At 38.6% G+C, this 24,598-nt stretch overlaps 2 protein-coding genes across 2 annotated transcripts; one reads left to right on the top strand and one right to left on the bottom strand.

Annotated features, from left to right (window-relative positions):
• Positions 1-673: 673 nt before the first annotated feature.
• LOC121880200 lies at positions 674-11,599 on the bottom strand. Its single transcript, XM_042387358.1, has 5 exons — positions 11,459-11,599; positions 6,172-6,520; positions 5,555-5,867; positions 3,592-3,734; positions 674-2,992 (listed from the first exon to the last, which is right to left on the bottom strand). Coding segments are annotated over exons 1-5 (1,263 nt in total). The 5' UTR covers positions 11,460-11,599; the 3' UTR covers positions 674-2,535.
• Positions 11,600-15,335: 3,736 nt separating this feature from the next.
• Positions 15,336-22,142, top strand: LOC121880201. Its single transcript, XM_042387359.1, has 5 exons — positions 15,336-15,467; positions 17,839-18,187; positions 18,996-19,305; positions 20,516-20,658; positions 21,333-22,142. Coding segments are annotated over exons 1-5 (1,260 nt in total). The 5' UTR covers positions 15,336-15,466; the 3' UTR covers positions 21,790-22,142.
• The last annotated feature ends 2,456 nt before the right edge of the window (positions 22,143-24,598 follow it).

The following is a 24,598-nucleotide window of genomic DNA, read 5'->3' on the forward strand; positions in this document are numbered from 1 at the left end:
GCGAAATATCCGAAGGAAAGGTTGAAGAACATTGTATATACCTTCCTGTAGTTATCACCTACTGAGTCAAGTGAGAGTTGGAGGGATTTTGAGGCATTGCTACAAATAACAAGGCCATACATTACAAAACACGACAAATATACAGTACATACACATTAAGCTGACAGCGATATTACGATACCTGGTAACCGAATATTCACATCATAGTTTGATGTATCTGTTTAAACTATCTGTGCCAACAATATCTAAAATGATCGCATAAGTTTGTAGATATTTGGTGGACGCATTTAAAGCATATGTTCCTGTTAGTTATTTATTAGCGTGAACCCCATTTAGGTGTGGGTACATAATATGACACAGAGGCACTTAGGTCCTGTTACTCGCCTAAACATGAATAAAATAATTTATCATGCAAATATATATGGGATTATTATACAGTACAGTACTTATATTTTGTGGTAGAATTCTAAATAAAGGCATTTAAAAAATAAGTGTAAATGCATATTATATAAACATGTCCCATATGTTTCTATGCTCCAAATACTTTTCAGGTAAATATACTGTATGACAGGGGTACTCAATTACTATAAGTGAAGGTCCAATCAGACAAATTTTCTAGATGGCTAAGGTCAGGATGAGATTTCATTTAATATGAGGCAATAACATACAAATGAAGAGTATACATTTCAGTTTATTTCCATCTACATGCATTTATAATCTCAAAATCTGTTGACAGTGCAAATGAATTAAAGAAATGAAGAAGAGTCCATTCATCAAAAGAAGCCATAAAAGTAACCATCCATCCATCTTACTCAAGAGGCACCCTGGTGGGGGGTGAATAAAAGAAAGAAAATAATTATCTGTAACACAATAAAACACTGAAGGTAATGTATGTATTTTTGTGGTCAAAAGTTATCATACATTCTACTCTTGCTGAAGAAGGTGGAATGATGAACTAGCCAAACATTGTGAGGATATGTATTGAGACTTTGTGAATATGAGGAACTAGCTGGAAACACCATCTGTGTCCAGAATGTGACGGAATCACAGTTATCAGCCTCTTCTTTCAAGGCCACATTTTCTTGAAGATCAATTAGCTCCATTTGGATTGATGCTGCACAGTGCACATACACATTTAAAAGTCTGTTTTGCTTCTTCCGAAAACTCGGGAGACGTTTATGACCAAGAAGGGGTTCTGAGAGAACAGCAGTAGCTGTCTTCTAAGAGAGATATCATTAAAATGAGTCTTGAAATAATCACTAAGCTTCTCGATGAACTGAACATGCATATGGTTATATTTCCTTCTTTTGGTGTGCTCCAAAAGTTTGGGGAAGTGGAGAAGTTCTCCCTGGAGATCGTGCTTGAAAAGTTCCAGTTTCTTCTGGAAAGCTCGAACAGTTTATATCAAATCACACACTATGTCGTTTCCTCCTTGCAGCTTGACACTGAGAGCATAGAGATGAGATGTAATATCTGCCAAAAAATGCTACAATTTCCATTTTCTTTTCATCTTGCAAACACTCTGATAACTGGTTTGCCTTGGCACTCGCTCGGTCTTAGATGAAATTTTGTTTCTCTTTCCTAATGGCCCAAAATCATTCCAAAATCTTTCCCTTATTAAGCCATCTCACATTGTTGTGCAAGAGTAAATCATCATACCTGGCACTAACTTCTTCCTAAAAGCCACGAAGTTGTTCGCAGGAAGATGACATATACTGTAATTAAGATGTGTGCTGTATATTCATTTTATATCAGTCACAGCTGCCAGGACAGTTTTCTATGACTCAAGTTTGAACGAATGATGTATGCACTTTGCAATAATTAGTTGTTTCTTTAGCACTGGATGTGAATTATATTGGTTCTATGTAATTCCTAATATTCTGTAATCATATAATATTATGTACTTACTGTATATTAACAAGTTTTGAGTTAATAGTCTAATTGTGAAAGATGTATTGATGTTGACATTCTAGAGCTCTTTCTCGGGAGACAATGGGTGTGGTGTGTGGACGTGAAATCAGTAACGTGGCTATAATCGTATTTCATCCATTGTGTCTCCTATGTTTTGGTATCAGTTTGCTTACCAGTATTAAGGGTGAATGTTTGGTGATACTTTTGTGAATGGAGGGAGACCCATATTATGAAATTAAGGCAGATATGCTATTAAATTAGTTGGGTCACAGAACCATGCAGTATTATTTCCTGTACTCTTGTTTACTGCAAATACAATAAGTATTATTTGTAATAAGCTGGTGTTACTTTAAACCCTGATTACATGAGATAAGGAATAGTTTCCTTGGATGCATGCTCACAGTGTACTGTAGTTGAATGAAATTTTATCTTCAATTGCCAGCTGGAGGCAGCAAAGGATTGTCTACATGATTCTGGTCTGTTAACCACAGCTATTATTTCAGAACGTGAGTTTGATTAATAGGCCTGAAAGAGAAGGATTATTCAGTATGGCTGTGACTATTACAGTTAGATAATCAGTTTTCAGTATATACTGTATTGTACTATACTGTACTTGTTCACAAACTATGATATAATTCCTGCTTCTATCATTTCATCAAACATGTCAAGAAACCTTGGTTTAAGTAGACCATCACTTTTTTCGCACATTTTTAACAAAACCTTCTTCCGTTCTGAAGAGAATTTCTCTATATCATCCATATCTGCAAAGTCTGGCACGTCTTCGGCTTCACTTAATACAATGGGCACAAGAAACATCGAAACCAGAGCTCCATATATCATGTGGTCCTGGAGTTTTTGTTGAAGCTCTTCAGGAGTGAAGGGCACAGAAACATCCTCAGTCTTCAGAACACTGGTGAACGAGTCATAATATGCCTTCAAGAACACCTCTTTGTTCTGAATACGGTCAGGTCCATTAAAACTTGAGTATAAGAAATAGTTGAGATCCACAGCAGGTGAGGCTTTGCGCATAGCTTGTAGATCCACCAACATTACTTCTACAGGAACCCCAGCTTCATCGTACCTGCAATGTATAGTTACCCTCATCAGTGTACATGTACCAGTGAGATGAAGTACAGTACAGTATACCACAATGGTGGATAGATGCACTGAGTGTGTTAATCTATATACTGTATATCAAAAGCTAAAAATATAATCTAATACTTTCTGGAAATATGATTCTTGATAAACAATGCTTGGAGACTTACAATAACTGTTTACATTTAACATTAAGAATAAACAAGAAAAGTTATGAGGTTGTTTGTATTAAGTTTGGAAATACAATTTTGAACTGAAGAATGATTTGAAAGAAAAAAGAAAACAGATGTTATAATAGTGATATGAATTATATATTGTCATTGAAAATAGAGTCAAAGTACAAAAACAGGGCAGTTACACACAATTAGCTACCGCACTGCAATAATAAGAGCATTACAGTTTTGAACAAAGTCATTATATGAATACATGTTTAGGACAATACCTATAAAATATCACTGAGAAGAGAAAACTCCATATCAAGACAAGATTATTTATTTTTGTATAAACAGATGAAGTACCTCTTAAAAATACCTTTGTCTTATAACTACAGCACCTGTACACAGAAAACTTATTACTAAGGCATACCTGAAGAGCACATTATTGTTCCAGCAGTCACCATGAAGAAGTACTCCTTCACCATCTTCACTGCGGAAACTCTGTATCATAATATCTATTGCAGTCTCCTTGATGCCTTCGATCCAACTTACCACACGTTCATAGTTTGGGACCTGAATTCATGATACCTTTTAAAAATCGTATTACATTAAAATACATTAATTTTAACTTGAATAAGTGGTCCCTCGGTTAACAAACAGTTGGATTAACGAAATCCTTACGACAAACATGTTTCGTTGTGAGCATCAGCTGATTAGCTGATGGGCTAGTCTGCCAATTCAGTAATCTGTTCTATGTTTACATTCATTTATTTAATATTTTTGCATTTTTTATATTAAAATTATTAATCATTTTAAAATTTAGTTAATATATTGATAATATATGCAGTACAGGGAACTAGTTTTTTGTGAGCCCATCAGCCCATTGACTCACCCACCAGGTGCCAGTTTGGCTTTGTTTACAGTGGAGTGAACATTGATTTTGTTGGTGCCTTTAATATTTGTGCATTTTTACATTAAAATTATTGGTCATTCTGAAATTTAGTTAACATATTGATAATATATAGCTCAGTGTAGTGTTGATTTAAATGAAATAATCTTGAATTACACCAAATGAACTAAAAATTTTATTGGTGAAATTACTGCATCAAGCATGGGTCCCCTGAAAGGTGATTTCTCCTCCATCCCCACTTCCTTCTCTTCCACCCCTACTTCTAATTCCCATCATTACCATCATCAACCAGGAACCTTCTACATACACACCTCAAAGTAAATGTACTTTACTGCATTTTTTTTACTTTGTATGTACTTTTCTGAGTTGGAACCAATTACCCAATATCCCATTGAAACAAAGGATACGGTTAACGAACGACTCTGTGAAACGAATTGTGTTCGTTAACCGAGGGACTATTTCTTCACTTTATATATTTCACAACGCTAAAGTTATATGATGTTTTATTGAATCCTTCCATCCACAATTTATCTTTTTTATGCCTTGTTTTAAATGTCCCAGATAATATTGGGCCAAAATTATAATAAAGAATGTCTCTGATTATCAGTGTAAAGATTTATTAGTAATTTCATATTTCTTTACCTTACAACAGAAATCGTTTCCTCTTCATTTGTCTAACCATCCTCTCTATTGATGCCATACAATATAATGCTATTATATCTTACTTTACTTTATCCTTTTCTCTGGTGATCAACCTGTTAGCCACTTGGTCAGTCAGTCATGTACTGTTGAGAAGTACTGGATCTGCACTGGTTCCAGAATGCACCTTAGTCAGTGTTGGTCAAACCTGGTCTTAAATTAACTGAACTGAAGCTATTATTATTTAACTGACTTCCTCGCTTAAACTATACCTGTATATAGTCTTTCTTTATAATATTTTATTCAGTATTACAGTACTATATTATGCTTTGGAGTAAGATTTTGAACTAGCTCTCTCGTTAGATCTGGAATATTGTGGTAGTTAAGTAATTATTAATATTTCTATTTATCTTGTTTAGTGGGGAAAGGATACTAGAGGCCCGTTTCACTCCTCCACAGTTACAGCGAGTTTTTATTCCTTGCCAAGCGTTAATACAAAGGAAACCAGAATATCCAGAGAAAATCGTGATGTTTGGTAGGTGCCATTGGAGACTATCCTTCTCACATCCGTCCAAGCACAGTGGTCAGAGGCAAGCACACTACCACTGCACCACCACCAGAGAAACATACTATACTCCTCTCTGTTCCCTTCTTTGCTGGTTTCTCGTTTGTAAATTCTTACAAAAGTCCGTGAACACTAAAGCCACATTGCTGCACAATCATTATAAATTTTATGTCTCTAATCCTTGGTATTCAATGGTCCTTGTTTACAATACTGATTTCTTGTATGTATATAGAGAAGGAAGAGAAAAATACTGACACAAATTTCATCAATAATACCTACCTTTTTCATTATCATCGCTGCCCCTTCTATTTGATTGCCAATCATGGTCTTGAACATTTTATTAAAATCTTCGTTTTCCATCCATTCATCAGTGAAACAGGTCCAGGTCTTGGTGAAGTCGTGACTTGGAAGTGTTTTATCCAGGAGTATGGAGGCAGCATGCAGCCTCCCTAACTCCTGCAACACCAGAGTGGCATGGACAGCATCCATGCCTCGTTGTCTGTCAAACATCCTGAAGCTCCTGGCACGTAGGTCCTCCATAAGCAATATTTCTTTGCCCTCATCGAAGCAGCAGTGAAAACACTTGGCAACTCTGTAAAGTCAAGTAGAACTTAATATTGACCTTTACGCTTTGAGTAGGACGATAATAATGCAATTAGTACAATATAAGAGTAATGTTTCACACAAAGGAAATGGTCATTGTATTCAAAGGTTTCAGAAATCACACTAAAGGGATTAACTCATAATACTATTGGGGTTAGAATATCTTATTCAATGGCCTTATTATCTTACTCAAGGAGGTTGGTATCATAATTTCAGTGTTATCATCACACTCAGGGAACATTCAATTAATCTGTCAGATTATCATTAAAATTTATTTCAATTTTTCAACTTACGAAATTTCACGATGTCCTATTTTTCTCATTATTTCATTTATTTTGGGAAGTATTTCACCAAGACACTTTCCTTCTCTAATAAAGATATCATTCATAAATGCTTTAAAAGGTGATGTTCCAAAATCACGGCCGATTTTAGCAACATATGTAGTTTCATGTTGGGCGCCCTCCAGTGTGTACTGGACAATAACGCTTGTCACTATGCAGGCATAGTTGTCACCCTTCTTGGTGAAGTCTTTGACCTGCCAGGACACCAGCTTGGCACCAGGGCCCTTATCAGCAGTAAGAGCAGCTTGGATCTTCTCATCTGTCACCTGGGAATAACTCGGGATGACTGCTTCCTCTGCCACTGTTAAAACAGGAAAATATATAACATCTGACATATTTATAGTACAGGTACTGTACAGTACACTATACTACTGTTTATATTTCATTACTTACTTTTTCAAACTATGCCGAAATTTTTAAAGAGGTAAGTATACTAAAAACCCATGACTCATAATTTTTATTTTACTTTTCAAAGAGTAAAGGAAATTTTTATAAAATTATAATATTATTGCCCTATAACACACTGTCAACCTGGGGCACTATACGACCCCTGGGACACTACACGATGACCCCTGGGACACCACATGACCCCTGGGACAGTACATGACCCCTGGGACACTACACATTGACCTCTGGGACAGTACATGACCCCTGGGACACTACACAATGACCCCTGGGACACTAAACGATGACCCCTGATGACCCCTGGGACACTACATGACCCCTGGGACACGACATAATGACCCCTGGGACACTAAACGATGACCCCTGGGGCACTACATGACCCCTGGGACACTACATGACCCCTGGGACACTACACATTGACCCCTGGGACACTACACATTGACCCCTGGGACACTACATGACCCCTGGGACACTACACAATGACCTCTGGGACACTACATAACCCCTGGGACACTACATAACCCCTGGGACACTGCATGACCTCTGGGACACTACATGACCTCTGGGACACTACGTGGATGACCCCTGGGACACTACACGGATCACCTCTGGGACACTACATGACCTCACGGACACTGCATGACCTCTGGAACATTACATGGATGACCTCTGGAACATTACATGGATGACCTCTGGAACATTACATGGATGACCTCTAGGACTCTACACGGATAACCTCTGGGACACACAATTCCCGGAATGAACCCGGAAGACTGTGGAAACTCTTGTTAATGATAGATCGTGTCCCAATTAACAGGAATCATTGGTGTACATTCTCATACATGGGCTGCTGGCTGAGTGGGTCAGTCAAATATAAGGATGGGTTTCATTATCAGGCTTTGGGCTGATTGCCACTTGTGAGTCACCAAGCAGTGAGGGAGGGATGTGTATAGCTAGTAGGCTGGTTCCCCCTTGTCATATACTGTAGTACAATGCAATAGATACAGATGAAGGCCTGATGTGTTTCCTGGACAACAGTAATAATATAATGATACTAATGTAATATGGTGGTAATAGTAATAATAATGTAACAATAATAAATAGTACTTTTTCAGTAAGATCACCATACAAATTTACAGTTGATTTCGCATTTATCAAGACAAATCAAATACTGTATACACACTGTGCTGGTGCCTGATATACAATTCTCTCGTACAAGCTAAACCAATGTGAACCTATACGACGATTTTACTTATTAATAACTATCTATCTATCTAGCTTAGGATCGTACTCAGTCATGCCAGAGTGAAAGTGTAGCTGATCGTGGGTGGGAAGGTAGTGGCACATAGTGTTATCAGGATGTAGTGATTACGTTATGTTAGGCGATCACTAACATTACAGTGATAAGATGCTGACAAGAGAACAGTCAAGGCTAGTCGTGTCGCCTCCGTATGGTGTTCTGGCCTCTGATATAAAGGTTTGTACAGATAGTTAAAGTAATGACCGAGACCCCAAAGTTCGGTGGGATAAGAAAAAAGAGAGCGGTAACCTCAGACGCTATGGTTAATGAGTCTTGGTTGTGTTGTTGGTCTTCGCGCGATTCACAGTCTTTTGGACGCCTGGGCTCTCGGTACTTCTTGGATTGGATTATTCTTCGTAAATTAATATGTAATAACACATCTTTCTACTTGTCTTTAAGTTACGATTATGTACCTTGAGAATCTACAGTAAATACTTATGTTCCTTAAGCAATTATAATCTTTCCTCTCTCCAACCCATTCGACCGCCAGCAGTCACAATAAAACCTCCCTCCTCCTTCCCTCCATCAGCTTGTCAGTCTCATATGACATCCTCATCTCCTTCTATCTGAAATAGAAACCCCCGTCCTTTGTGGTAGTAATAAAGTGATAGCAAAAAGTGGGCTAACCTAACCTAACCTAACCTAACCTAACCTTACCCAACCTAACCTAATCTAACCTACTAAGATAACCTAACCTTCTCTCCCCACCACCATACAAAGTTCAGCTCTCCTCCGACCTCTCACCACCATCACAACTAATTAAGATGATGAAAATGCCTAACCAGTGACGTCATTGTGCGGGTACGGAATAAGGGAGTGGGGGGGTAATGGGGGGTGGGAATGTGGGACAAGGGGCGCTTTTGTGTCTTCTTTTGTCTTTCTTGTTAATTTCTTTCGTTTTCTATTTTTTCTTTGCTTGTGTTTATGTCTTTTGGTGAAGTTATGACGTTAATGTACTCGGTTGTAGGTAAGGTAATCAGGGGCGGATCCAGGAATATCAAAACGAGGGCGGGGAGGTCCAAGAAGTTGTGGGTGGGGGAACATGGCCAGCGTAGCGAGCCCACCCAACTGGTTTTTTTTTGGGGCAGTCACCATGAGTTGTTGATCTCTACCAATTAATGTTTATGGGGCGGACCACTTACAAAGCCACAGCGGGTTCGACTCCAGAGGTGTTCTAACAAGGACAACAAAACGCTGTGGAATTTACTTGTCAGTTAAAGTGACTTGAACCTGAAATAAAGACAAACTAAGAAGATTTTTTTTTACGTTTCATACATTTATAGTTCAGCAGCTACAGCCTACAGAGTATTTGTTGGTAGTCTGGCTGACAACGTTGGGAGCGGAGTGTGAGGACAGCCCCCGAACCCTGGGTACCTCCGCCTGTCACTCATACTTACAGGGCAAGTCATTAACAGCTGACCTAAATCCTGCCACTGTGTGTCTCCAAAACCTGCAGCGTTTTATTCATTCCTCTACTACCATGACATAAGCTTCCCGCAGGAGCTATGTTTAATTGTGTTGTGAATTCGCACTATTATTGTACTCACGTTGATAAGCTCACGGGAGTACAGGGAGGAGGAGACCGGCAATATGATTAATGTTAGGAAATTCCAACTCCCGTAGAGAGTGGAATGCTTCAAGGCCGACAACACTTCCGACTAACAACACCTATATCTCGTATCCACCCACTCCTAGACCTAACTAGTATACTATACATTCAGTAATACCCGACTCCAACGAAGATAAATGTGAGCAGCCATAAATAAACCAACTTTCGCACTTGGTGGTACAACAAAGCGGTGTTAGATGGTTGCAGGGGTAACGCGCTTAATTCTCACACACACATATATATATATATATATATATATATATATATATATATATATATATATATATATATATATATATATATATATATATATATATATATATATATATATATGTCCTGGGTTCAAATCCTGGCCCGGGTCAGATATAAGAATGAGATTATCTGATGTGACTCTACCAAACATCACATGTGTCTCCCTAGGTACTCCTGTCTCCCTAGGTACTCCTGTGTCTCCCTAGGTACTCCTGTGTCTCCCTAGGTACTCCTGTGTCTCCCTAGGTACTCCTGTGTCCCCCTGTACTAACAATGGACAATAAAGTTCGTAACAAAGAACAGACCAACCGACTAAAGTGGTGAAATTATAAATAAAAATATCTTGTTTGAACAGTGAGAGCCTTAGTAGGTGGTAGGTAGTAGGCAGCTACCAAACAGGGAGGTACTACCGCCTGGGAAGATATTGAAAGCATAATGTACTATCGTCTCATGGTAGACACTGCTGCCATATGGCATCACAAAAATTGTGACCAAGTCCCAGGTTGCTGATCTGACTTTCTGCCTCACTTACACACAGTTGCAGGGTCTCAATTGTTTATCTTACCCTTGACAACACAACATACATAATGTACTGTGTATCGTTTCTAATTTTTTATTTATCGTTTTCGTTTTTTTATTTATTTATGGTTATAATTATTTTTAGTATTTTGTTATTAACTTTTATGAAGTATTATAATAATAATAATAATAATAGTTATTATTATTAATATTATATTTTCGCCCCCCCAGGCCCTGATGCGGGCCAATGACCTATGCCCGGGTGGGCTAATCCCCGTACAAAAAAATAATATTAAAAGTGAATTGTGTGGCACATTCGCGAAGAACAAAATCCTTTGACAAGCAATGGGTCCCAAGACTTTTGGTATGCTAAAGCTACCTCCAAATTAAGTGCTCTCAGGTTCCAGCAACATGGTAGGGTTGGTACCCGCGGCTTGGGTTGTTTACATTTTCAGGCATGAGTATTTAACAAGCACGGTTACTGGACGAACGACTTACATGACAGAGGGAGAAATGCCTTCCTATTGACTTGGTTAATGACAAGAAGGACGTTCTCAACGACAAATAAACAGATGTGGCCATGATCCACAAGAAAAACAAGCCTCGCAGGAAATAACAAGTGCATATAATTCTGCAGGAATGGGTCAGGTGCGAGGTTGGGAATCCGTGAATATTTTAGGAGGCAACATTTTGGGACACTACTCTGAATAGTGTTTATACCTGGAGCTGGCGGACACCCGTCCCACTACACGTCACAGCTCAAGGTTGAAGAAGCCATAAGTCAAGAAAATAGCACATGATGCAAGGGGTGCTCAATAAACTAGCCCCATCCCTGGGAAAATTGTAAAGAACCAATTTTAATTGTGAGGGTAAACTTTTTCGGAGTGAGAATTGTAAACTCGTGGAACAATCTGCTAGAGTGTTGTGACGGCACCGAATGTGAGCTCTTTCCAGACCAGACTTAACCAACATTGGCGCAGGTACAGATACATTTTGGAGCCAGTACCTGTCCAATACTTACTTACCAACAGTGTGCAACAGAGACGTGACCGACCGCGAAGAGGATGAGAGAAGATTAAAGATAACTTTTACGATTATTTACATAACGTAATACCACATTTAGGAAGTTATGCTGTTTAAACCACATTTCTTACTTGTTGGTGCGATGTATTAGTGCAGGAGAGTTTATCAGAGTATGATGGACCTGTCGCTGCGCTTTCACCAATTTCATCTGTCGAGTCGAAACACCGCCCGACTACTGTAGCCTCAGCGGGCGTCACGTGTGCGATCAAGTCACAACACTTAATGCAGTTCTCTGTTCTTCTATTTTGTATCTATTTCAAAAGCCTTTGTATTGTTAACCCATTTAGCTAAACTTCACTTCTACATATCTTCCACTAAAACGAAACATCTCCATTTAGTTACTTCAAATAGTGACGAGGATTATCACGTAGAAGGTTAGTAAACAATGAACGATATGTCGCCAGTGGTGGTATGTGGCATATTTTGTGTCAGTCGTCGTCATTCTCGATCTAATGTTCACATAAGTCTGATGGGATGAAAGAGGACAGATTGAACGGGTGAATATTGGTGTCATGGAGTTGATGGTGGTGTGATGGATGTAGGGTAGTGTGACGGTCGTGTGGTAAAGTGATTTGCTTGAGTGGAAACGTATTCTCGATATACAGGGGTTGTTGATTACAGGGTGACCGTGTGGCTTATCACCTCAAGATTCGACTCTCAGATTATTTCACCTGAAGATTAACCAACGTAAAGCTACACGGAGTGGACTGTGGACATGGTTAGGTTGGATAGGGTGATTAAGCTGGGAAAATCTTCAGGTGATCCCCTGTGTCTGTGATTGGCGAAAATGTGAATTTCTTGTGGAGGTTCAAGTGCCCTGACGCAGTGTGTGTGGGTGTGTTATAGAGTGACGGCTACTGACTAAAACGGACAAGATTTAAGTGATGGTTGTCTGATAATTTTGACCGGTATAACTGACTGTTGTTTGGTAGTGATGGGCGTATGGTAAGCGCAATGAGAGAATGAGATAAGCAGTAACCAGACAATTAGTTTGCCATGTGAAATGAATCAAGGGTTATCGCAGGACTTGGCAACGATGACCTCAATGTTACTTGAGTATCCGCGTAATGAAGATGAACCTCTTGCGACTCTGGCAACACTTTTTGTTGAGAAAGTTGAGACTTGTCAATCTATTCTTTAATTCCGGTTTATTTGTGTCTTGTATATGTTAATGTGGCATTTAAAGACTATTTTTATTTACCTTTACTAAAACTTATGAATGTGTGTGTGTGTGCGCGCGCGCTAGGCTTTCATTACTTCGTAACAGATTGTGTTTATGACCCAAATATTTTTTGAAGTACTCGCATCTTCTTCAGACGGTATATTAAATACAATTTTAACTCTTATATCAGAACAATGACACATTATTTGCAACGTCACCATGACTCGACCCTGTACGCCGTCACCATGACTCGGAATTAATAAAATACAGAAAACGGAATGGCGAGCGTGATGGGGAGACTCAAGTACTGGGGAGGTCATACAAGTCGATTAGTTGAGAGAGAGAGAGAAAGAGGAGGGGGGGACAGAAAGAGATAAGATAATTATCTTATTTATACAGGCCAAGATGTGGAGGCCAAGTAGGTTGCCTAACAGCCACCACTGTCTGTCACCCTCATGTTCTGGAGTCAGATTCTCAATGATTCCTACGTTAAATTTTCGGATCACCTGAAAATTAGACACCTCAGTTTATTTTACCTGAAGATTAACGACACCTTCCTCGGCTACTCTTGAAGCTGACAGAGATCTTTCTGTAGCTCTTCACAGCCCGTTTGGTTCTTAATTTCCCTGAATAACTTAGCATCATCGTCCACACGCCCGCTCGCTGTTTGGTTAACTAATGTTAGAAAAACAATTTGAAGAGCTGGACATACAAAGAGCCTTTTTGAAAAATAAAATTAAGTCAATGAAGTAAGTAATCCCTGCAAAGAAAGGAAAATGTTTTTTTTAATACATTTGCCCATAAATATTTTCTTTTTCACGACTTACCAATGAAAATAATGAATTTACAGGTGACTCCTCTACTAACATTCTCGTGATCATCTCTGATTCTTACCTTAACCATTTTAAACAATTTATGGGAGATTTAAAAGTAATAGTGGAGGAGACTGTTAGCCGTAGAAATTACTTATGGAATTCGTTCATATTTTCCACACATGTTGTTTACTTTGACTTTTGACGTTTATCCTCGGATGAGAGACAAAAACAATACGACAACGTTTCCCTTTAATTTTAAGTATTTTTTTCTCGGTTTTCTCTATTTTCAGTCGTATATCACCTGTTGTAGGTAGGACATGAAAGAAGGGGGTATTTGCACAGACCATAAACATGAAAAACCATGAAAGTGAAGCCTATAAAATTAAAACAAGACAACCAGCGTCAAAATAGTAAAAAAATAAAAAGCCTAACACTAACAGAATTGTACACCTGAGCGTGCAAGTTTTACAAAATAAACTGAGCCGAATTTTCAGGTGATCATCCATACAATCGTACACAAATCCTGGAGCTCAATAGTACGTTTCCATTCAATCAAGTTACATTTGACCACAAAACCGTCACACCACCATGCATCCATCACACTACCATAGACTTCACCATTGTCATCACACAAATATTCACCCGTTCAACCATCCCACCACGGCCTCTTATGTAGTCATAAACGAGTCATATAATGAAAAGTGTCTTCAACTGACAGAAAATGCCACCAAGGAATATAATGAAAGAAGTATGACTCTCTTGTTTTCCTTTGAGACCTCCGAATCGTGCGCCATCTAGGGAACAAGCGCTCCAAACTACGGGCAGTGGAAGCAAAACAACCATTTCTCCCATAATACTCATCAAAATGGTTGTTGCAGACAATGCTTGACTTATTCAGTTAATGCAAGCTTTACTCTTTCAGAAAGATTAAGTTCCAACAATTTATCCATTCTAGACACTTGTAATGGTAAATAACAACAAAAATACGTATATTTAGCCATGACATTTATTTATAAAAATTATATGATATTAATATATTGCAATATCAACTTACCTTTTAGTATCTATGGAGAAGAAATGAAACCTTACATGTTGGTCAATTTTCTTGTTTCTTTTCCGCACGCAACACCTGTCTGTAGTTGTTGTCACACGGGATGAGTCACACCCCTGACGAAAGCAAACCCCCGCAGACGACACACCAAGCGATCGCACTGTCATCTATCGCTCAAGCGTCGCATACTGAGGACTCTGATTTGTTTTGTTAGATTTCTTTGATTTACTGGTCAATTCCTGGGTAATCATTACGTCCAAAACAGTTGATTTATGTCTCCAGTGTTCTCTTCGGGTCTTCTTTTCTTCGTCTTCTTGTCACTTGGTTAATCGAAAGGGAAAACGCAACACCTTTTAGGGGAACGAGATACTGTTTTGTGGTCAACGATTATGAATGGGGTACTTGAAAGGTCAGTGTGATGTATGCTAGTATAAGACGGGTGAAGTAGTAACACACGCATGAGTTGTGTGCACCATTACCCTTGGTGTGCGCTACAAAATCTGGTGGAAATACAGTAATACAAGGAGGTGATTTGGGTCCTTTTTTGTTCTAAATTCTAATGGTTCCTGTTTTGTTTTTGTTTTTTACATTTTGGTTTGGGTTTGTAATTTCTATGTGTTTTCAATTGATTAGTCAACTACAGACCACTGTACTAAGGAAAAAAACCCAGATTCCTAGGTTGGTAAGATTACGTGGAGAGTTCCAAGGAATTGCCGTCTATAAATGCCACATACCACCACTGGCGAAATATCGTTCAAGTTTTGTTTTATAATCCGTGTCACTAATCAAATAAACTGTATAGGAACGTTTAATTACAACGGAAGATAATTCGAAGTAACGTTTGAATAAATGGGAAAACAATACAAAGGTTAATGACATAGATGTAAAAAAAAAAAGGTAGAAAGTATTGTACTTCTCAGTGGCCTCGCCGGACGTCGCGGACCGCTCGACTCACCATTCCCCACTCCACAAAGCCAGTGCTTAAGGGGTGTGGATGGTGAACGCTCAATAGGCTGAACACGGACCTGCACTCATAAATTACACTGACACAAGTGATTATTGTGATATAAACAGCATAACTTCTTAAATGTAGTAATACTTGATGTACTGAATAGAAACAACAAAGTTATCTCACGCAACTCTTATCCCAAGGTCGTTAAGTGTTACCCAAAACGTTGCCTTCAATAATACTCAGTTAAAATAAGAGCATTTTTATTTATCTTGTCCCTACTTGCGAACTTACTAGCCGTTTGTTCTTTATGATCTGTACTGTACAGGAGGAACCCGAAGTTTGAGGTCGGCGATTGAACCTAAGTGACAGAGTCAAGTGGGTTACCCGTACCACCATCACCGCTTTGTTGTACCACCAAGTGCGAAAGTTGGTTTATTTATGGCTGCTCACATTTATCTTCGTTGGAGTCGGGTATTACTGAATGTATAGTATACTAGTTAGGTCTAGGAGTGGGTGGATACGAGATATAGGTGTTGTTAGTCGGAAGTGTTGTCGGCCTTGAAGCATTCCACTCTCTACGGGAGTTGGAATTTCCTAACATTAATCATATTGCCGGTCTCCTCCTCCCTGTACTCCCGTGAGCTTATCAACGTGAGTACAACAATAGTGCGAATTCACAACACAATTAAACATAGCTCCTGCGGGAAACGTAAGTCATGAAAGTAGAGCAACGACTAAACTACATTAATTTAGACCGAATGTGAAAAGGACCTCGGTGTGTATGTCGACAATGAATATAAGTTCTCGGGCCATTGTGAGAAGATGAATCGCGCAACGAAACTAGTACAGTAGGTCTTATAACAAAGTCCGTCCCTCGTCACGACTTTCAAGAGTGAAATGCTTCCCTGATTGGAGTAGTGCTGTAAAGGGGGGATTGATAGCTGTTTCGTTTTTCAGTTTACTCTTATTCTTAGTTCTTTTATCTATAGCGGTTTAAGACATATTTTTCTAGTTATCTTTTCTTGTGTATATATTAATAATTTCATTTTCTAAGTCTTTCTGTCTCTACGTATCTCTTATACATCTTTGCTTATATTTTCGAAGTTCATTGACTAATGGGATGTTAGCTGGCAAACCCTTAATTGTTCCTATTTCATCTGGACTGAAGACAAACAATGCATCATGATCTATTACCACTTGCTTTAACTGTGTCCGCATGTGCCTATCCAAGTGTGGCCATGGCTGGGTCCTAATTAACTCCTTCAACTTATCCTGTCTAGTTTCTCCACGTTTCACTTGATCACAGTCTGGTACCATAGAATTTAATACATCTTAAACTCGTCTAATTTTCTCCATACCACTACAAATTACACATTGAACTGGGGGGGTCTCTTATAATCATGAGTCAGCATTAATGGGACTTTGTTAGGTCTTTTATCACTTTCTCTCTGTATGGCCAGGTGATGAGGTGAGCACAGACCGGTCTACCTTACCTAACTCTTCATAAATGTGTGAGATAGTTCCGAGATTATTCCCTTCATCATCATCATCAAAGTAACAAAATTCATCATCATTAACTACCTCCTATTCACCTAGAACAGCGCCAGGACTCAAACAAACTGGCTGCTTTGAAACATTACTCATAGGAACATAAACACAGGAATCATCTTAGTTTACCACACATAACAGGTTATTGCCACTTTGAGTATCAGATTTATGCACCGATGGTTGAAGCAACAACCTGATATGTGTGTGGTCATCCCATGTGATGTCCCGGGGGTCACCTATGGTGTCCCGGCGGTCATCCCGTATGGCGTCCCTGCGGTCATCCCGTATGGCGTCCCGGGGGTCATCCCACGTGGCGTCCCGGGGGTCATCCTGTATGGCGTCCCGGCGGTCATCCCGTATGGCGTCCCGGCGGTCATCCCGTATGGCGTCCCGGGGTCATCCCGTATGGCGTCCATCCGTATGGCGTCCTGGCGGTCATCCGGGCGTCCCGGGGTCATCCCGTATGGCGTCCCGGGGGTCATCGCGCGTGGCGTCCCGGGGGTCATCCCGTGTGGCGTCCCGGGGGTCATCCCGTGTGGCGTCCCGAGGGTCACCGGTGGGGCGTCCCGAGGGTCATCCTTGTAGTGCCCCGAGGGTCATCCTTGTAGTGCCCCAGGGGTCATCCATGCAGTGCCCCAGGGGTCATTATGTAGTGTCTCAGTGGTTATAATTATGGTAATAACTTTTCAATTTCTAATATGTACACAGTTGTACAAAGATTAGATTGTTATCATTGAGCAAATTTTCCTTTATTGTTTTTGAAATTTCAAAAAAAAGTATGAGACCTGCATTTTCGATTCATCTATTTCTGTAAACTTTTTGCCCTAGTTTGTAAGTAATGAAATATAAACAGTAGTATAGTGTACTGTACAGTACCTGTACTATAAATAGGTCAGATGTTATATATTTTCCTGTTTTAACAGTGGCAGAGGAAGCAGTCATCCCGAGTTATTCCCAGGTGACAGATGAGAAGATTCAAGCTGCTCTTACTGCTGATAAGGGCCCTGGTGCCAAGCTGGTGTCCTGGCAGGTCAAAGACTTCACCAAGAAGGGTGACAACTATGCCTGCATAGTGACAAGCGTTATTGTCCAGTACACACTGGAGGGCGCCCAACATGAAACTACATATGTTGCTAAAATCGGCCGTGATATGCAAGTGGCTTCTCTAAAGACGATGTTTAGACAAATGTTTGTTAGAGAAGGAAAGTGTCTTGGTGAAATACTTCCCAGGATAAATGAAGTAATGAGAAAAATAGGACGTCGTGAAATTTCGTAAGTTGAATTAAGTGATATATACTGTATAGGACGTTTAGTTTTTGTGTGGAATCGGTTATTTTGCAAAATGACCAGCAGACTGACATTATTAATGTGTGCTTTATTTAGACAAGTCTGCTTTTACTTTTATCCTCTTCACCACTGATCGGCTCGTTAGTCGTTTGGGCGATCGTTCACGTCTCTGTTACGCACTGTTGGCAAGTACTGGACCAAGCATTTTACAGTCCACTAGGAGACAGCGTGGCCAGTTTTGCACTCCACAACTTTCACTTTTATCATTACCGGCATGAACTACAGTGTTGAGCCAAAGACCTGAGGCAAGTGCTGTATTCAGTCACAATGTTTGTGTAAATTATTGTACGTATTGTAGTTCTTTTCTGATTGATCAGTTGTCATCATTTTGTCTGCACGTAGTACAGGTACAGTACATCTTCCCTAAGCTGCTATTTATCACTATTAGTTTCCATTTTTCGGCATATCATTCATGGTTAAAGTTTTGACAACTTCAGGAATAGCAATACCGTATAGACTAGCCTATAACTTCTAACTTTATTAACTCCCTGAGTGTGATGATAACACTGAAATTATGATACCAACCTCCTTGAGTAAGATAATAAGGCCATTGAATAAGATATTCTAACCCCAATAGTATTATGAGTTAATCCCTTTAGTGTGATTTCTGAAACCTTTGAATACAATGACCATTTCCTTTGTGTGAAACATTACTCTTATATTGTACTAATTGCATTATTATCGTCCTACTCAAAGCGTAAAGGTCAATATTAAGTTCTACTAAACTTTACAGAGTTGCCAAGTGTTTTCACTGCTGCTTGGATGAGGGCAAAGAAATATTGCTTATGGAGGACCTACGTGCCAGGAGCTTCAGGATGTTTGACAGACAACGAGGCATGGATGCTGCCCATGCCACTCTGGTGCTGCAAGAGTTAGGGAGGCTGCATGCTGCCTCCATACTCCTGGATAAAACACTTCCAAGTCACGACTTCACCAAGACCTGGACCTGTCTCACTGATGACTGGACAACAGATGATGAAAATAAAATGTTCAAGACCATGACTGACCACCAGCTAGATGGGGCAGCTATGATAATGAAAAAGGTAGGTGTAATTGATAAGTTTGTCATTATTTTTCTTTTTCATCTTTTTATACACACAAAAAATCGATAGTATAAACAAGGACCATTGAATACAAAGGATTAGAGACGTTAAAATTTATAATGATTGTGCAGCAATGTGGCTTTAGTGTTCACGGACTTTTGTAAGAATTTATAAACGAGAAACCAGCAAAGAAGGGAACAGAGAGGAGTATAGTATGTTTCTCTGGTGGTGGTGCAGTGGTAGTGTGCTTGCCTCTGACCACTGTGCTTGGAACGGATGTGAGAAGGGTAGTCTCCAATGGCACCTACCAAACATCACAGATTTTCTCTGGATATTCTGGTTTCCTTTGTATTAACGCTTGGCAAGGAATAAAAGCTCGCTGTAACTGTGGAGGAGTGAAACGGGCCTCTAGTATCCTTTCCCCACTAAACAAGATAAATAGAAATATTAATAATTACTTAATTACCACAATATTCCAGATCTAACGAGAGAGCTAGTTCAAAATCTTACTCCAAAGCATACTATAGTACTGTAATACTGAATAAAATATTATAAAGAAAGACTATATACAGGTATAGTTTAAGCGAGGAAGTCAGTTAAATAATAATAGCTTCAGTTCAGTTAATTTAAGACCAGGTTTGACCAACACTGACTAAGGTGCATTCTGGAACCAGTGCAGATCCAGTACTTCTCAACAGTACATGACTGACTGACCAAGTGGCTAACAGGTTGATCACCAGAGAAAAGGATAAAGTAAAGTAAGATATAATAGCATTATATTGTATGGCATCAATAGAGAGGATGGTTAGACAAATGAAGAGGAAACGATTTCTGTTGTAAGGTAGACCCGAGGCTGTTGGTGGTACTGATAGTGTGTGTTGGTGGTACTGATAGTGTGTGTTGGTGGTACTGATAGTGTGTGTTGGTGGTACTGATAGTGTGTGTTGGTGGTACTGATAGTGTGTGTTGGTGGTACTGATAGTGTGTGTTGGTGGTACTGATAGTGTGTGTTGGTGGTACTGATAGTGTGTGTTGGTGGAATGACTGATAGATTACTGAATGGTGATAGTGTGTACTGATAGTGCACAACGGTGGTACTGATAGTGCGTGTTGGTGGTAATCCAACTGTGCATTAACCGTGGGGAATATGTTCAAGTTAAAATAATGTATTGTAATGTAATAAGACTTTTAAAAAGTATCCTGAATTCAGATCCCAAACTATGAACGTGTGGTAAGATGGATCGAAGGCATCAAGGAGACTGCAGTAGACATTATGAAGCAGAGTTTCCGCAGTGAAGATGGTGAAGGAGTACTTCTTCATGGTGACTGCTGGAACAATAATGTGCTCTTCAGGTATGCCTTAGTTAATAAGTTTTCTGTGTACAGGTGCTGTAGTTATAAGACGAAGGTATTTTTAAGAGGTACTTCATCTGTTTATACAAAAATAAATAATCTTGTCTTGATATGGAGTTTTCTCTTCTCAGTGATATTTTATAGGTATTGTCCTAAACATGTATTCATATAATGACTTTGTTCAAAACTTGTGAATAGGTTTTACCTTGATAGGCACCCTCCTTCAGGTGGCTTTGAATACTGCACTACAGTCGCTAATTGTGTGTGACTGCTCAGCACACTGCACTGCATTCCTCTTACCACAGATAGTGAAAAGCATTACAAATATGCGTTAACAGGTTAACGAAAAAAGGTGAAAAATATTGTTTAAGAGTTAAAGCTGTAAAGACTAAAGTAATGTTTCTTTCCAAAGTAGAAATATATCTGAAAACAAAACTTATGGGAGGCAACAGGGAGCTTAATGTGTATATGGGAAGTAACACTAGCTGTGATGGTAGATGTGTGGAAGAAATAAAAACAAGAATAGGGTTAGCAAAAACACCATTTAATAATCTAAAAGACTTAATGAAAATAGTAAGAATAAGCTACACGAACAGGAAAACAAATGAAGAAGTACAAAGATTAGCATAAACTTCAAGATAAATGCTTGAAATAAGGGTAACTATACATTGCAGGTACGATGAAGCTGGGGTTCCTGTAGAAGTAATGTTGGTGGATCTACAAGCTATGCGTAAAGCCTCACCTGCTGTGGATCTCAACTATTTCTTATACTCAAGTTTTAATGGACCTGACCGTATTCAGAACAAAGAGATGTTCTTGAAGGCATATTATGACTCGTTCACCAGTGTTCTGAAGACTGAGGATGTTTCTGTGCCCTTCACTCCTGAAGAGCTTCAACAAAAACTCCAGGATCATATGATATATGGAGCTCTGGTTTCGATGTTTCTTGTGCCTATGGTATTAAGTGAAGCCGAAGACGTGCCAGATTTGGATAGCATAACAGATATGGACAAGTTCTCTGAAGGACAGAAGGACGTTTTGATAAAAATGAGTGAAAGAAATGATAGTCTCCTTAAACTAAGGTTTTTAGACATGTTTGATGAAATGATAGAAGCAGGAATTATATCATAGTTTGTGAACAGTATATTTTGAAAGGTGATTATCTAACTAATATAACTCACTTATTTCATGCACAGAATCTTTAAGCCTTTTTATACGAGGTTACTGAAAATATAATTATATTTTTGTAAAACCCCGATAAATCGGACTTCAATACATCAGAATTCACTTGTTTCGAACTCTAATGTGGTTTGGTCACCAGAAATACAAAAAAATCCATGTTTTAAGAAATGGGAAAGATTAATAAAATTTTATGAAATGAACAACACTTACTGAATACTGTACAGTGGTCTAATCAGATGTGCTATAGGCCTACTGAGAACTAAGACACTTGAGTATGTAAACAGGCTGGGGCTGATCAGGTGGTGCCACATTCATCAGGTTTATTTATTTATTGATTCAGTATTATTATTCTCATATGATTGGCCTCTTATGGTTTATGGTTCATCATGATTAATATAACATCTTTAGTATTAGAGAAAAAATAAAATTCTGTATGTAATTTGTAATATGACTTGAAAATAAAAGAATAAGCTGTATCAGAAGGTTATTTACTGAAGATGCATTCATGTGAGAGCTTTCAGCAGACTAGCTTACAACAGGGATCACTATAACACACTGTATAGTATTGATATAAAGATACCTTCCTAAAAACGTTATTTACTACCTTTGAGTGTAATATGATGGCTCAATTAGGCTACTTGTACACTTAGACAAATGGTTATGAATAAACCAGGGTATATGCAGATACAAAACACTGTACACTACAACATTACTTATTAAGTGATGATAAATACACAATAGTATTTATTAAATAGTGATAAATACACGACTGGACGTACTGTACTAATTTACTGAGTGTTGAAGATAGACATTGTGGTAGGCCAATCAGCTGTTTGCTCTAACATATGACTCATTTCAGTGTAGGATTCTTTTTTCAGGAAAGCCAATTCTTTTACGATAATATTTTATCAACCTGGCACCAAATGATTGCATAAAGAAGTGTTAAAGGAAGCTTGAGGGAGGGAGTACCCACCCGTGCCAGCTGCTCCCAGATAAACACTCGTCTTCCACATACAATATACTGTACACCTACACTTATTTGTTCTTACTTTAGTCTTTATAGTACTGTGCAGTATAGATTATTCTCTTCATTCATAAGACAATTTCTGTGGTTACTTACATATAACACTTTACAGTATATAACAATCATCTCGGTGGCAACCAGACTTACAGTATGTCTGATTTTCAACCCAGAGTTTTCTGTTTCATTTTTTTCATTGATGATGATGTAATATTCTTTTAATCACCTTGTTATACACTGAAAGACCTTAGTGGCTGAAGTGCAGTAAAAACATAACATCAACTGATTTTTTTTAAGCAGCTCAGATAAGCAGTGTTATATCCAACTCTCCCTCCCATATACAGTATTCGCTTTTTTCGGACTTTCGCATTATTCAGACGGGTCTGCCCCAATTAGTCAGATTTATCGAGGTTCTACTGTACTTTTTTCTTTGATTATATAACCTGTTTGTCCTATATTAAAAGCAAACTAACTATTTTGATAAACGAGACTTCATTACACAGTCTGGGTTTGAAAGATGATGTAATGCGCAATTTCTGAAATTTCCTAGAATACTTTTCCATTACCAGAAAATGTCAGAAAATTCCGGGGAGGGATTTTTTCCAGTTTTGAGTCATCTCGTTACTCGGAAATCTCTCATTCCTAGAAGTGCTCTGCACCATATATATATATATATATATATATATATATATATATATATATATATATATATATATATATATATATATATATATATATATAATATATATAGATATATATATATATATATATATATATATATATATATATATATATATATATATATATTAGTTTTTTTCAATGCTATATTATTTAATTTGACAAAACTTCATTATGTATCTTATGTTAAGTTGAGAGAGAGAATAGCAGATATTCAGTGCAAAATAAATGAATTGAATAAAAGAAAATTTGTCTTAATTACACCTTAAGACGATAAAGTTGTTTAAAAAAATTGACTTTACAATAGAGTAGTACAGCAGCAGGTCTTAACACCTTGAGTGGGATGATATAAAAGTACAATGTGTCTCACAAAGAAAGTGGTCATTGTATATAAAGGTTTCAGACATCATACTAAAGGAATTACAACCCTTCAGACAAAGCACAATAGGACAGACCTCATTGAAACAATCAAAACTCTGCAAGAGATGGAAACGTGAACCCGAGCCATTTGTTTGTGATATCACGCACCACCAAACGAAAGAACATAATAACATGCTCGCCAAATTACTATACAGAATGAAAATAAGGAATCCTGGCTCAGCTACCTGATGTTTCTTCTCTCCCTACACTACCCAGGATATACACGTTCCTCTACCGCTGCCTCCTTCACCTGTGAGGTAAGATTCATCCCGTCTATTGAGCTGTATTTCAGATACTATGAAGGTCTGTCACTTCTCCCATGCAGAGTCAGCACACACACCTGCCCCTCCAGTCCCACCCAACAACAAGCAATATCCTATTATCCTTATCTACAGGCGTCAAGTCCACACTTACTGTCAGCTTACAATAATTCACTGCTACAAAATCATAATAAATTGATTCGGATGATCTCATTCCATTTAACCCGTCATTACTGCATAGTTACTGTCAGTTGTTTCTTCACATCCAGTAGTGCACCTGCTAATAAAATTAACCCGGTGACACATCTTCACGGCCCCATGGCTCAATAATTCTGTCAGCCTGATTATATACTCCCATACGCGTCCAACAATTCAGCTT

This window comes from Homarus americanus, unplaced genomic scaffold (genome assembly GCF_018991925.1).
Source record: "Homarus americanus isolate GMGI-L3 unplaced genomic scaffold, GMGI_Hamer_2.0 scaffold30108, whole genome shotgun sequence".
Classification (NCBI taxonomy): Eukaryota; Metazoa; Arthropoda; class Malacostraca; order Decapoda; family Nephropidae; genus Homarus; species Homarus americanus.

Excerpts from the sequence above, each read along its gene's own strand:
- LOC121880200 (XM_042387358.1), bottom strand. Across the intron at positions 5,868-6,171 it reads ATAGGACATCGTGAAATTTC|AGTTGCCAAGTGTTTTCACT; the intron begins GTAAGTTGAAAA and ends TTGACTTTACAG. Across the intron at positions 3,735-5,554 it reads CAGCGATGATAATGAAAAAG|GTCCCAAACTATGAACGTGT; the intron begins GTAGGTATTATT and ends TCATGAATTCAG.
- LOC121880201 (XM_042387359.1), top strand. Across the intron at positions 18,188-18,995 it reads ATAGGACGTCGTGAAATTTC|AGTTGCCAAGTGTTTTCACT; the intron begins GTAAGTTGAATT and ends TAAACTTTACAG. Across the intron at positions 19,306-20,515 it reads CAGCTATGATAATGAAAAAG|ATCCCAAACTATGAACGTGT; the intron begins GTAGGTGTAATT and ends TCCTGAATTCAG.